Here is a 15,000-nt window from a genome sequence, read left to right as displayed (position 1 = left end):
GGGTCATTTGAGTAAGTTTTAGATTTAAAAATACATGAATCAGTATTAATATTCACACACAAATATATTGCTTATATGATATACTCAAGCCACTACTGGTCTGAAAAGCACCCTGTTTTACCCCTTCAGATCTATCTTTCTCTTTCTTTACACGTCTCACCCACTTCACACTCTTACATCACAACCCATGACAGGCACATGATGTGTTCAGCTCTCACTCAGACACACACACATTTCTCTGCACAACAGTTTTAGGGCAACGTCTCACCCTTCTGCTTGATTCGGCCCCGGTCACACTGACCCATCTTACCCACACACATCCAAAGCTGTAGTCAGACAGTTATTATTTAAAAGGAATCATGCCATAGAGAGCATGCCAGCAATGCCATTTGTGCAAAGCAACAATCGGGGACCAACATTAACACTCATCAAATGCCAAAAGAAAAATTGGATTCGTTGAGTTACTGGCCGGAGTGCAAAGAAAGAATGAGGACCATCATCACCCTTTTAAATTAATGAAAAGTTTATTTTATTATTAATTTTATTAATTCAAATCTCATTCAAATCAAACATTATAGATAAACATTGCGGTAACACTTTACTTAAATCCTTTTTCAAAGTATTTTTAATGCATTAATAATTCCTTGAAATCTCATGAATAATTGTAATACAGTTATAATACATTATACTGTAGTACTTATGTTGCACCTTTAGAAAGTATAATGCACTAAAACACAATAAACGCACAATGACAATAAACCAAATACAGATGTAACAAGGAAACTGCAAAATATTATAATGCATTTTAACTTTGGTTACTATACATATATATATATATTCCATTCAAATGTTAATTTTGAATACCTTTATAATGCATAAAGACTTTAAGTATAGTGTTACCAACACTTTACATTTAAAATGTAACACCTTTAAAATAAATGTATAAATGTATATGTATATTGTAATATATTTGTACAATTATGTCTAAATATTTTATGCAAGTTGTATGCATAAGTTTTATGCTTTTGTATATATTAAACTTTTTTTTTTTACATTTTGTATACAATTTTTACATTCAATGTATAAATGTATAATGTGTAAACACACACACACACACACACACACACACACACACACACACACACACACACACACACACACACACACACACACTTAGAAATTAAGCAACATCCAAGCATTAATGATGCAGCTATCCAGGATGTTTTGTATAATTTTACAGTGTTTTCTCTTAGATTGACTTTCCCGGTGTTAACGAGAAGACGCAGGAGTGCCGACTGTTCTGTTCTTCTTCATGTATTTCTAGGGGCTCAAAAAAAGTGCAGCAAAGATATTGTTCTAACTTGAGGAAGTCGTGCTCAATCCACAGGCAAAAAGATTCCCACAGGGAACTGAACCTGTAACCTGCCTTCAGGTTATTTCTGCATATCTGGCCCTTCTGTCTGTCTTCCTGTCTCTCTGTATTCCTCGTCCTTTTTTTAGAATGCATAATTTATAAAAGTTTTGGATTCAAATATATTACTCAGTATATATTCACAAAGATAAATCGCTTATCATATCCTCATGTCACACGCTTCTTTTACAAGAAACAGAAAACATAATAAAACCAAAGGCCATTAAAACTACAGTAGTTATGAGTCATTTCCAACATAATGCTCTCTGAGATACACTGTTGTTTATACATCATATAAACGCATATGAATTAGCACTGAGTGTTTGGAGAATGTGCACAAAGATGATTGTGGGCATCATAAACAGACATAATATAGAATAATAAAAAGGCAGATGATCTCTGGATGTGCTGGAAGCTCTTTAAACACAGATATATGAAGAGCGCTTCAAGGCATCATTGCACCCTTGTATCTTCAAGCTCTCTCTGTCTTGTTATCCCCTTTTTTATTTCTCTCTGGACTGAGGAATCTCTTTAGATGTCTTTGCACACAGATAAAAAGGCATTTCATATTGGGCTCGCCTGCAGGAAGTGCCATTCTCTGCTCCGCTGCTTTCAAAGGGTCTGGGACTCATTTCTGTGCTGTTAGATTTATGCACTCATAGCGTGAACCAGAGAGAATATTGCAATTTTTGACATTTTTATGAAAATGTTAAAGGTGCACTACTGTGCAAGAAAATATAATACATCATATGTTTTTGAAAGAAGTTTCTTCTGCTCACTAAGGCTGCTTTTATTTGATCAAAAATACAGTAAAAACAGTAATATTGTGAAATATTGTAATATTGTTTACAATATATTTTACAATGTAATTTTTTCCTGTGATTAAAGCTGAATTTTCAGCATCATTACTTCAGTCTTTAGTGTCACATGATCCTTCAGAAATCATTTTAATATGCTGATTTGGTGCCCAAGAAACACTTCTTATTATTAGAAATGTTGGAGAAAAATATCCTCCACAACATTACACAACCAGTAGCCTGAACCGCTGATTCAAGACAGGATAGATCCATGCTTTAGTGTTGTTTACACCAAACTCTGACCCTACAATCTGAATGTTGCAGCAGAAATTGAGACTCATCAGACCAGGCAATGTTTTTCCAATCTTCTATTGTCCAGTTTTAGTGAGTCTGTGTGAATTGTAGCCTCAGTTTCCTGTTCTCATCTGACAGGAGTGACACCGGTGTGTGTTCTGCTGCTGTATCTCTTCTGCTTCAAGGTTTGACATGTTCAGAGATGTTCTTCTGCAGACCTTGGTTGTAGCGAGTGGTTATTTGAGTTACTGTTGCCAGTCTGGTCATTCTCCTCTGACAACAACAAGGCATTTTCACCCCATTCTCTGTAAACTCTAGAGATGGTTTTGTGTGAAAATCCCTGTAAATCAGCAGTTTCTGTAATACTCTGACCAGCCCGTCTGGCACCAACAACCATGCCACATTCAGTCACTTAAATCAGCTTTCTTCCCCATTCTGACGCTCAGTTTGATCTTCAGTAGATCATCTCAACCATGTCTACATGCATTGAGTTGCTGCCATGTGATTGGCTGATTAGATATTTGCATTAATAAGCAGTTGAACAGGTGTACCTAATAAAGTGGCCAGTGAGTGTATATTGAACAATTTAAAAAGACAAACTTGTATAGCACTTGAGAGTTTCTGTTTTATTAATATTGTAGAAATATTCGTCATGTTATTCCAAAGAACCTTTTTTTAATAATTTTTTTATAACTTTCCCTTGAACCGTTTCTCACATCTTTTCTTTGTCTTTCTTCCAGAAACCGTGGACTCTCTGGTGCGTCAGGCGGAGAACCACACTCACACCGTCCTCCTCCACACGTACCGGGACCTGGCCAGTCCCGCGGCGGCTCCCGTGGGGGAGTTTTTCACAGATGTGGGGCTGTTCGTGTTGGGCTCCGAGCTCAGCCTGGAAGAAGCTTCTCAGCGCTTTTTCGACGCCCTGTTCCCTCTTGTTTACGAGCGACTGGTGGAGCCGGGTCTGTCCCGCTTGTCTCCGGCGTACGCCGAGTGTGTCCGCGCGGCGTGTCGGGATCTGGTGCCGTACGGTGGAGCCCCGGGCCGTCTCGCCACACACATCTCCCGCGCATCTCTGCCGGGACGGGTGTTTCTGCAGGCGCTTCATCTGGGCATCGAGGTCATCAACACCACAGACCATATTCAGCTCAGCCGTGAATGCAGACGTGGCCTTCTGAGGATGAGCTACTGTCCACACTGCCAGGGTCTGACCGCCAGCAAGCCCTGCATGGGCTACTGCCTCAACGTGGTGCGAGGGTGTCTCGCCAGCCTGGCTGAAGTGGACGCCCACTGGAGGGAGTTTGTGCGGTCGCTAGAGACCCTCTCCACCCGCATGCACGGGGCACAAGACCTGGAGCAAGTGCTTCTGGGAGTCCACGGGCTGGTGAGGGACGCAGTGGCCCACGCACAGAGGAATGGACCCCGGCTTTCTGCTCAGGTACTAAGCACAGGTTGTAGGATCCAAAGTGATCATGCATAAGACGTCACTACGGATCTTGAGCAAATGAGTTGACTCCAGGTTTCTCATGGTCAAATGACCCTCAATAAATGAACTATTGCTTTGGATAAAAGCATCAGCTGTTGTCATATATATATATTCTTTGATGCAAATAATTTTTTTACTGTTGGGAATATTTACATTTGTGCATTTGGTAGATGCTTTTATCCAAAGTATGCTTTTTATCAGTTCATGCATTCCCTGGGAATCGAACCCATGAGCTTGCTGTTGCTAACGCCATACTCTACTGTTAGAGATACAGGAATGCATATTTATATCAATATAGTTACTGTATATGAATATTTAATATGTGGATGTTTCTTAATCTATAGGCACTTTTTGAAATATAAATATTTTATATTTTAAACATAATATATAAATAAATAATAAATATTTAGAGTAAAAAAAAAACGTATTTAAATAAGACTAATTTTATATCCTTTTATATATTTTAAGTACAAATGAGTAAATAATATTTTCTCAGTTCTGGCATAATTTGACTTAATAAAAAAAAAAAAAAAACTGAAATCTGTATTAGGGGCCGCATTGTTTCAGTGTGGTGTAAATGATGGAGGACAAACATAAAAAGATGATGTCAATTATTATTATTTAATCTTTCACTTTTGTTTTAGATCATCTTCATTTTAAATATCTGATCATTTATATTCATAAGTTAAAAATTACTTTCTGGGACATGAGTAAATCAATGAAATCTACATATAATTCAGCTGAAAAGTATCAAATAAAAAAGATAAAAAGTGTAGTTTGACATGTTCTCCATAAAATGAATATATATGAGAACAGGGCATAAAAGTACCAAATGTTGAAGAAAAATACATAAATTAAGTCTTCAGAAAAAGCCCTATTCAAGCTGTAAGTAATTTTGGCTGGATTAAATTGACGCATTTGCCAGTTACATAAATATTTTTCAGTTTTTCCCAAAATGTCTGAAGCGACTTGATGGCAGCATGTGAGATTTTGAATTTAATTTAGTCTATAAAATCCTGAAGACTCAATGTTCATTTACTTTTATGGCTGTGGTTCGTCCAAATGACTTGCATTCACAATTCGGTAAACACTAAACCTAAACACTGCATTTCTGCAATTTTCATGCCTTGAAAATTCCTCAAGCAGTGTCTTAAAAGCCGTCGTGTAACTACAGCGTGGAATGCGGCACGGCCTGAACATCAGTTGCTCACAGACACAGTCACACATGCCATGATGCTGCCAGCGAGCCCAGAACATTCTCAAAATACCCTCGGTGTGGGCAGCTGCCGAGACACGGCCGGCCTCGCTGATGTGTTCTGGACACATGAGTTTGAGTGTGCCAGAAACCAGTGCGCTTCTGTGGGATCCATGTTTTCAGATCGTGTTGTGCTGTGTTGAAATGTTTGCAGACAGTGTGTGTGTGTGTGTGTGTGTGTGTGTGTGTGTGTGTGTGTGTCTGCAAGTAGAAATAGGCCTTTAAACCGCATGGCTTTGTCAGCTATCGGGTGACACTTGATCTGCAGGGGTCGAGGTGTGGAACTGGATCAGAATCAAGTCTCTAATAAGGTGTTGTCATTGGTTAGGGTCAGTGTGGGGCATCACGGCTAGTATTAGACCAATAAAAACACTCTATATGACCCGTTTCATTTAAGTCATTGAAGAGGAATGAGGATCCTTATAAAACACTACACATGCCTACATTATTGCCCGCTTAGTCTCACATTGTGTTGGACAGTATGACCAAAATATTATATCACAGTACGAGTAATTGTACATATGCCTACATATCATAATACAGTTATTTTTGCTGGAAATTCAATTAAAGGCATGTGGTAATACATGTTTTTTATGTATTACCACATGCTAAATATGTGAGAATTGAAAGGTTTTCATCTCATTTGGTTATTTCTCATTGAATTTGGAACTTGATGGACATAAAACTAAAGATCATAATGCATAGTAAATTAATTATCTTTCTGACATCAGCGCAAAGACGGTTTCATGTCAGAGATAATTTTTTTTATTAAAGGTATAGCGGAGGATTTTCTTCTTCCGGGTGGGTAGTGTATACTATTGGTCCACCTAAGTGTCAATCATTCTGGTGATATGTTTACGTAAGGCCGTTCATACGCTGGCGTGCGCTAAAAGCACATGTTGGGCTTCCCACTGATGCCGCAGTCGCGAAGATTCTACTAGACAGGTAAAGTTTGTCATGCTATTTGGAGAAATCGATTTAAAATCACTGCTAGTAGGCGTTCCCTCTCGGTCGGGAGCAAATAGAAATTGGAGAGGGCGGGTCTTTTCTAAAAGTAGGAAAGATCCTCCGCAATACCTTTAACTAATAATAGTTATAATGAATTAATATTATAATATTTAAAAGTGATATTAATGTGAATAATATTTTGTGTCATAATATTTTTTAATCTATATACGTATTAATACAATGTTATTTTCATAAAATAAATACAAATTGGTCTTTGTATATATAATGTATTTATAATCGTATATTATTAATATTATTTATATATACAAAGACATATTTATTATGCAATTTCATTTCATTAATACAGTTTTAATACAGTAAGAATTTGCTGCATTCTGTGAACACAACTTTGTTTGCCTGATAAACACCTGCACACCTCGACTGAAAACTGTAGACGGTCGGATTGGATCTGGTAGTTTCAAACATCTTGGCATCAGATGAAGCAGATCTGCCATTTTTATCTGCAAACCAGACTGTGAATCTGTGAACAATTGATGAATGTGCCATCTGATGCCGAGACTACAGACTGACTGAGTCACGATTGTGCTTTTCAAAATCGTACTTTGTAGTTCTGTAGAAATAATTGCTCTCTATTCCTCTCACTTTTACAGTCCAGCCCCAGATCATCATTAGAGAAAGCGTCTCAAAGTCGACCTTTCAGAGGCAACAAGATTGCGAATCCTGTTGTTCCATGACTTAAAAAACAGCATCGCCTAGTGGCTGATCATGATACTACACCCACATCAACACCTTCTGACCTGCAAACAGTGTCACCAGCAGCTTTAGCCACGGTTGAAGACCTAATGAACACGCCGGTGGAGATGTTAGTAGCCGTGACTGTGTGTGTTTGACTTCTGCAGGTGCACAAGGTGTGTGGTCACCCCAGCAGGGAGCAGGAGCAGGTGAGCAGCGTCCAGCACAACAGAGACTCCATTCCTCTGAAAGCAGCGGGCAGAAACACAGAGGACACACTCAGCAACTGGAGGAGGTGAGTCTGGAAACCACATCAACACACTCGATACACTCGTACACTGGCAAAGCTTTGGACGTAGCGAATCGTGTTTTTTTTTAAACTTTTTTCACAGTTATTAACATTAAAGTCATTAAAACTATGAAATAACAGGGATAATAGAAATTATTTGAAGACTAAAATATTACTACACAAATAACACTGGATTTTATAATCCAATTATTTATTTTGAAAACATGTCTTAATACCATATAATCTCCCTTATAAATATATCATACCATATACATTGGACTTTGTACATACATGATGAATAATATTTTACATATTAATATATTTCCATTCATTGTTATTTTGTATAATAGTATTTTTGAAAACATGTAATAATAATAATAATATCATTAATATAAAATATTATGCAGTTTGTTTTTTAAACCCAGAGATAAAAATGTTTTATAAAATAAATACAATATAAATTGGTCTTTGTAAATATATAATGTATAAACATATTGTATATATTAATATAATATTTTAGATAATTAATATTCTGTGTAATATTTTGGAAAATGTCTTAATAACATTAATGTTAAATATTATCTAATGCTATTTGTTGTCTCTCACTAAGGAATAAAGATTTTAAAAATAAAATAAGTACAGTAATGGGTCTTAATACATGTAACATTTATAGTTATATTTTACATGTTAATATAATAGTTCATGTATCATTATTTGTATAATGGTTAACTATGTTTTAATATTAATAACTTACATTTTTCTCACATAATATTTGTAATTAATATTTATATACCAAAGGCATACAAGATATTCAAAATATAAATGCAAATATAGGTATTTTTAAGAACATGCTTTAAGACAGTGAATGTATTTGTTTAGTGATTTTTATAGATACTGCATATGAATTGCTCACTGGATTTGTGTCTATCTTGATCAGCATGAGCATTACACAGCTGTGTTAGTCCGCCATCTACTGGACAGACAATGAACCGAACTGATCTCTGTGTCTCCAGAGACTTCCTCAGCAGTCTGCGTCTGTACCGCACGTTCTACGGTGGCCTGGCGGACCTGCTGTGTGTGAGCGACCTGGGCTCTGGAGACGGGATGGCCTGCTGGAACGGAGCTGAAGTTGACAAAGGGTACAAATCTTCTATCTATCTATCTATCTATCTGCTTATCAAATCACAAGTAGATTTTTTGGGTTATTATCTGATTCCTGGTTAAATCTCTAAGATTCGAGCCATGAACCTTCATAGTTGCTTTGATAAAGACTCTTACGACCATGTCAGTCCTATAATTCATGTACTACAAGTTGCTTTGGAAAATAGTGTATACCGAAAGACTAACTATAAGTACAGGTACGCGTTTAGGTCTGATATGTCATTGAAATTCAGTGCTTGCTCATTATTCTGAACAGTAGATTTTTAGGGAGGAAAACCTGCGTGACGAAAACCTTTCTGCATTATCTGTCCAATCATGCTCAGTCTCTGATTTTGGGGCTTTTGGTTTGCATATTTCCAGTATTAGACATTCATTTTTTTTTTTCCCAACTCAAATTACTTTAGGCATTGGATATTTTTATGTTTTTGCCTTCTGTAATTTTTTTTAATCAATATTATATTTGCATCAAGCAATCTGTTGGTTCATCAGTAAAATGGCTTTATTTACATCATTGTAAAATGTCCAAAAGCAAAGATTTAAAATAAATTGTCAGGTTTGGAGGTTGAGGAGATGGGTTTTTATTAAGTATATCAAATAAAACAAATACAAACAAAAACTACCCCGTGGGGGAAAACAAAAGACTGGACTGGACTTCACTAGGAACACACAAGGGTGAATAAACGACGACGAACCAGCACAGGACTGAAAACACAGGGGCTGGGTCCCAATTCGCCTACTTATACTACGACCTAAAAGTATGTACTCTTTTTGTGAAGAAAAAGTATATACTTTTGAGTGTGTAGCAAAAAAGTAGGCAAGCTTTGAGACATACTACTTCGTCATCATTAACGGACAGATCTGTCGCGTGCATCCTGTCACTGTAAACTGCCCTGTCAATCATCTTGTCACAGTTAAAATCCTCCATTCAATCTAATTTAATTTCCTACCGTTTCGGAGAGAAATGTAGACGCACGTTCATCTGCCAGTCACGGATCTTTCATGCGGAGACTCTCCTCATGTGTTTGGAATTTGAATATATAATGATGCATTTAAAAGTGAATGGCTAAATGTGTCTTTACAAAAGTTCACAATGCTGCTGCAGATGCAATATAATGTGGACAACATTGAATAAATACATTTTCGTCAGGTTAGATACTGATAATTAATCACTTAAACCCCTTTATCTAAACCTCTCTACATAACGCCGGACTTGCGCGTCCTCCATGTCAGTAGTTTTTTTAACACTTTTCACTCGTTTGTAGTTCTAACCGAATCCTCGCCCAACGCGCGATGGGTTATTGGCAATATTAGCCGTTAGAGTGTTCATCGATCTGCACTTCGGATTCTGACCGGAAATAGTAGACCATCCGGGTTTCTTTGGAACACTTATTTCAACATACTACGATTTGGGACGTACTAATTCTACTTTCGAATACTATTTAGGATGGATAGTATGCGAATTGGGACGCAGCCAGGGATATAAATAGGGAGAGAAAACAAAGCAGGTAATGAGGGAGGACAGGTGGGGCAAATTAATCAATACTAAGGTAACAAGGTGGGCGGGGTTAGACAATGACAGGAGAGCACATGGCACAAGGAAACACACGACAAGCCATGTGCTCACATCAAACATGACAAAACACAAGCACATGGCCAGTAAAACTAATCTCAAAGTGCTTAAACAAAACGAGACATGAACACGCAGCTAATGAAAACACTCATACGCCGCGTGTTCACACAAAACATGGCAACATGAAAGCACACAGACAGTGTAAAACACAAGTTGTGTGCTAACAACACATGAAAGCACATGAAACAAGGCACACAGAAGACAGAACAGGAGTGTCAGGGCAGGCTGTCACAAAACCAATAAATTACTAGACAGAAGTGACAGAACCCTTACAATAAATCATATAAACAATAAGACTAATAATTCTAAATACATTTGTTAATATTAATTAAAGTGGTAAAGTAACTCATTTAAGTGGTTTCCTCATTTGTCAAGATATGTTGACTCTTTGAAGACGGCTGAAGACGCATCTTTTTCAGCAACACTTGGTCCATTAACACTTCATCTTATATTCTATATCTATATATTTTAAAAAAAGTACATGTACTGCGTTAGATTAAACTGTGAAGGGTCATAGCACGTGCATTTTGTTGTCCTATTGTTAGTTTAACGGCTTCTATTGTTCACATTTGTAAGTCGCTTTGGATAAATGTAACTCATTTCACCATTGGCATTTCTTTAGCGCTCTAACACAAGCTCCTCGGGGCGTTTGAGAAATCCTGCGTTGCGTTACATAAACGTAACACTTTCTGAAAAAGTGTGTGAATGGCCACTCGTCACTGCACAGATGTGTCCACTCGTGTGATGGTTTCCGCCTGTGTAATTAATGATTTTGTGTAGTGGTGGTCTGTGTTGGCATTTGTCCCGCTCACCATAAACAGCTTCATAAGTGACTGACCAGCTGTTAGTGGATCCGCAGCATCCTCCTCTTCCCCTCTTCTCTACACGCTGGGGACAATCCAATCCATCTCCTCACTGCTCCTATCTCACCTGGCCTGTCATCGCCACAACACTCCCATAAATTCTTCCCCGGTGGTATTTCCTCCCGACTGTCATCCGCTGTCAGCGCTGCCAGATGGCAGGTGCGAGCGTATTTCAAGAGGAGAGGACGGGCTATCGTCCACCAGTAAACACCGTCTGCGGCCTCTAGTGGACACTGAGGAACAAGGGATTTGATGATGATTCATCAAGCTTAAATTGGACATTTTGCGTCCACTTATATTTGCAAAGTAATCATTATTTGCATATTTAGGAATAAATAACTTGCTTTATTCATTTTTAATTGATGCTTTGAACAAACTTATTTTGCTACCATAAGTAGGCTAAGGTTGCACATTTATATACATTAAATAATAAATTATGTTTTTTTTTCACCCTATTTCAAATAACAATACATTAGCAAAATGGAGTTATAGAGCGACTAGCTTAAATATTAAACAAACTTATGAAATATGACTGGATTTACCTTATGTGTGTAAAAAAGCATGGAATGGTACTAAACGGTATTTAATGCAAAATTTAAAAAGTACTGTAAGGCATTTAAATGAACCATTACTGCTTTAGTTTAGTGATCATGTTAATAGTTTGCTTCGAATAAATGATGAAGGCCGTGGAAAAAGAGAAGTAAATTAAAATTTTAAAGATGTTTTTAACCAAAAAGAAACATTGCCGTATATTTTTGGACACACAGTAATACATAAAGTCATCATGAGCTTCTCAACTATGGTGTTCTTTGAAGCACTTTGAAGTAAATACCATGGTACACTGAGGTAATTAATGATATGTTTCATAATAGCCGGAATAAAACCTGATGCCATCAGTTATTCCATGTTTTTATCATAGTAATTTTTTTTACGAGTAAGCCTGGGATAAAATCCATAATGAATCAGGTCATGATTGCTTTGGGAATATTGTAATATTGTCTCAAACAGAGGCCAGTATCGAACACGTTTAAGCCTCTGTGTCTTTGTCTCAAAGATGTTATATTAGTCTTTAGAGCTCTCTCGGATTAATCCGGTCTCTTTAAGACTATGGAGGAACACGGGGATCTTTGTTTTACTGCGATAGATGGCACACTTGTCTCACTCCAGACTGACTTTGTCACAGCGGTCTACTTATGCATGGCAGTCCCGTCCTCCATCGCACCTCAGGCTCCAGAGGTAACGGTGATAAATAACCGGCCGGCCCCAGGCCCCACATCTGCCAGGAGAGAGGGATAAAAAGGACAAATAAAACAGGACGGAGGGCGACAGACTGATTTACCAAGGCCGTTCAGACCTAAAAGGAGCGGTTTGGGCCCTGGTCACTGAAAGGGCCGAGAGCGAGGGCCAAACGCACACCAGCCATTAGGATCGACCGCGCTGTAGCTTTGATAAATAAGAGCGGACACAGAAGGAAAGGAGAACGTGTGACCTTAATGTTATTTAAGGAAAGCTCACTCATCAGGGGCGTAAGGAAAACAGAAGGGCTGATTGGATGGGACAAAACTGGTGTTGTTTTGTTATATTGTATACTATATGCTTGTTTTGATTATAATGGTAGTTTATGTGGCCAATCAATAAAGTTTTGGAAACTGAAAAGTTAAATTATAAATTATGAACTTTTCTGTATTTAAAAGAATATATAATTTGAAAAATTACATCATGACATTACCATACTTTACCCCCCCCCACACACACACACTTCTGGTTTTTGTTGCTGTAATGCAAAAAATAATAAGCACATTTTTTTTCATATTTTTTATTTTGATATATTGCTATTATTTAAGCATAGCATACATTTTTTTTATGTTTACACTACCTTAAATTTATGCAGATACATTACATAAAAGTAACTAATAAAAAATCCACATTAAAAGTTAGTTACATAGAAAAGAAACTTAAAACATCAATACACAAAATAATGATAATTCGAGAGGATTTATTAATTAAATTAATACAAACATTCTTAATGTTTCTAAAAAAATTTTTTTATATATATATATATATATAATATTTAAATGTAACATTAACCTTTTTGGAATTAGTTACGTGTCTGTAATGTCATAAAGATGAAGTTTTGTCTTTATGCATTATCCCTGTAAGTATCTCCATATATCTCTGAAGTCAGTGGAAAATTACGAATGATTCAGTTATAATGTGACCTTGTAGAATATTAATGCATGCCGCTGATAATATAAAACACAATTGTATTTTTGGGTTAACCTTGCAGCTGTTGCAGATGGTACAGTAGATAGACTCTTGCTGTGAATTTCTGTTATCCTACAAAATCAGCATTCAACTACATTTTTATATTTTCTGAAGAGTGTTGTTCGCTTTATGCAACACTAGCTGCTTTGATGCTGGGTTGTTGTGGGTGGTTACTAGGGTGTTGCTATGCAAAGTGGGGATGGGACATTTCATGAAGATTTTCCTCAACATGTTCTCGCGTGTTTTGTAACCATATTGCCTTGAGTAACCTCTAGATGCCACCCAAAGCGATCTTCTGGATCTATACATATAATATATTTATGATATGTATACGCATACAATGTAAACTCAGGATCTGTAAAAAAAAAAAAAATCATGTTTCTTGTGGACAGCTTCTGATAAAACTGTCAAAAGCTTCTTCCCTACGGCTGACACGTACCTTTGTCAGCAGGTAGTGTTGGTTTCACAGCAGGGTTTCCCAACAGGCTTTGTTCTTCTGAGACTTGTGGCATTATAGGAAAGAGAATCACAGGCGTTGCTGTAAGTTCTCGCTCTGCTGGTCAAACATACAAACATTTGCTTAGGACACTTTTTTTTCCAGACTTGTATGGCTCGCTTGCTTTCTTCTTCGAAACACAAAAGATCTTTTATTTTTTGGTCCATCCATCCATCCATCCATCCATCCATCCATCCATCCATCCATCCATCCATCCATCCATCCATCCATCCATCCATCCATCCATCCATCCATCCATCCATCCATCCATCCATCCATCCATCCATCCATCCATCCATCCATCCATCCATCCATCCATCCATCCATCCATCCATCCATCCATACATACATACATACATACATACATACATCCATGCATGCATGCATACATACATACATCCACACATCCATCCATCCATCCATCCATCCATCCATCCATCCATCCATCCATCCATCCATCCATCCATCCATCCATCCATCCATCCATCCATCCATCCATCCATCCATCCATCCATCCATCCATCCATCCATCCATCCATGCATGCATACACACATCCATACATACATACATACATCCATACATAAATCCATCCATCCATCCATCCATCCATCCATCCATCCATCCATCCATCCATCCATCCATCCATCCATCCATCCATCCATCCATCCATCCATCCATCCATCCATCCATCCATCCATCCATGCATGCATGCATACACACATACATCCACACATACATACATACATACATACATACATCCATCCAACCATCCATCCATGCATGCATCCATCCATCCATCCATCCATCCATCCATCCATCCATCCATCCATCCATCCATCCATCCATCCATCCATCCATCCTCAGTTCCCTAACTGTACTCCAACTTACTTGTTGCGCAGCATAAATAACAAAAGAGACAGACTTCAGTTAGCCCCCACTTCATTAGCCTTTGTTAGTGACATCAGCAAAATATCAAAAAAAAACATTGTATAGGGTTAATATTTCTGTCATTCATTTCACAATACAGTCAAATAACAAAACATTGAGTCCATTTTCAAAGTTCTATTCAAGGTTACATTGAGTCAAAAGTTCATTAGAAGGTTAGATCATATTGAAAGTTCGTCTGATGGCTACATCCTAAATAAAAGGGAGTAATAATTATTTTGTTTTATTGTTAGATCTGGAATGGAAAGTTAGTCACCATCAGACATGAAAAAGGGAAAGTTTATCATAAGTTTAAAATCTAACGTTAAGATTTCTATGGTTAGTAACATAATTCATCTTATCTTTATTAAATCCACCGCAAGAGTCTCAGGCTGTTTGTTTGTGGCTTGTTTGCAGCTGAAGACGTTTG

General features: G+C 37.5%; 1 protein-coding gene across 1 annotated transcript in view; it reads left to right on the top strand.

The window, feature by feature from the left end:
• gpc5a (glypican 5a) overlaps positions 1–15,000 on the top strand; it is a 156,797-nt gene that overhangs the window by 37,645 nt on the left and 104,152 nt on the right. Inside the window, exons 3-5 of the mRNA XM_079617307.1 lie at positions 3,243–3,937; positions 7,109–7,236; positions 8,244–8,369. Of these exons, the coding sequence (XP_079473433.1) occupies positions 3,243–3,937; positions 7,109–7,236; positions 8,244–8,369 (949 nt within the window). The remainder of the gene's footprint in view (positions 1–3,242; positions 3,938–7,108; positions 7,237–8,243; positions 8,370–15,000) is intronic.

This window comes from Phoxinus phoxinus (assembly GCF_949152265.1).
Source record: "Phoxinus phoxinus genome assembly, chromosome: 6".
NCBI classification, from domain to species: Eukaryota; Metazoa; Chordata; class Actinopteri; order Cypriniformes; family Leuciscidae; genus Phoxinus; species Phoxinus phoxinus.
Note: the sequence above shows the minus strand (reverse complement) of the source record. Positions and strands in the feature narration are given on the sequence as shown.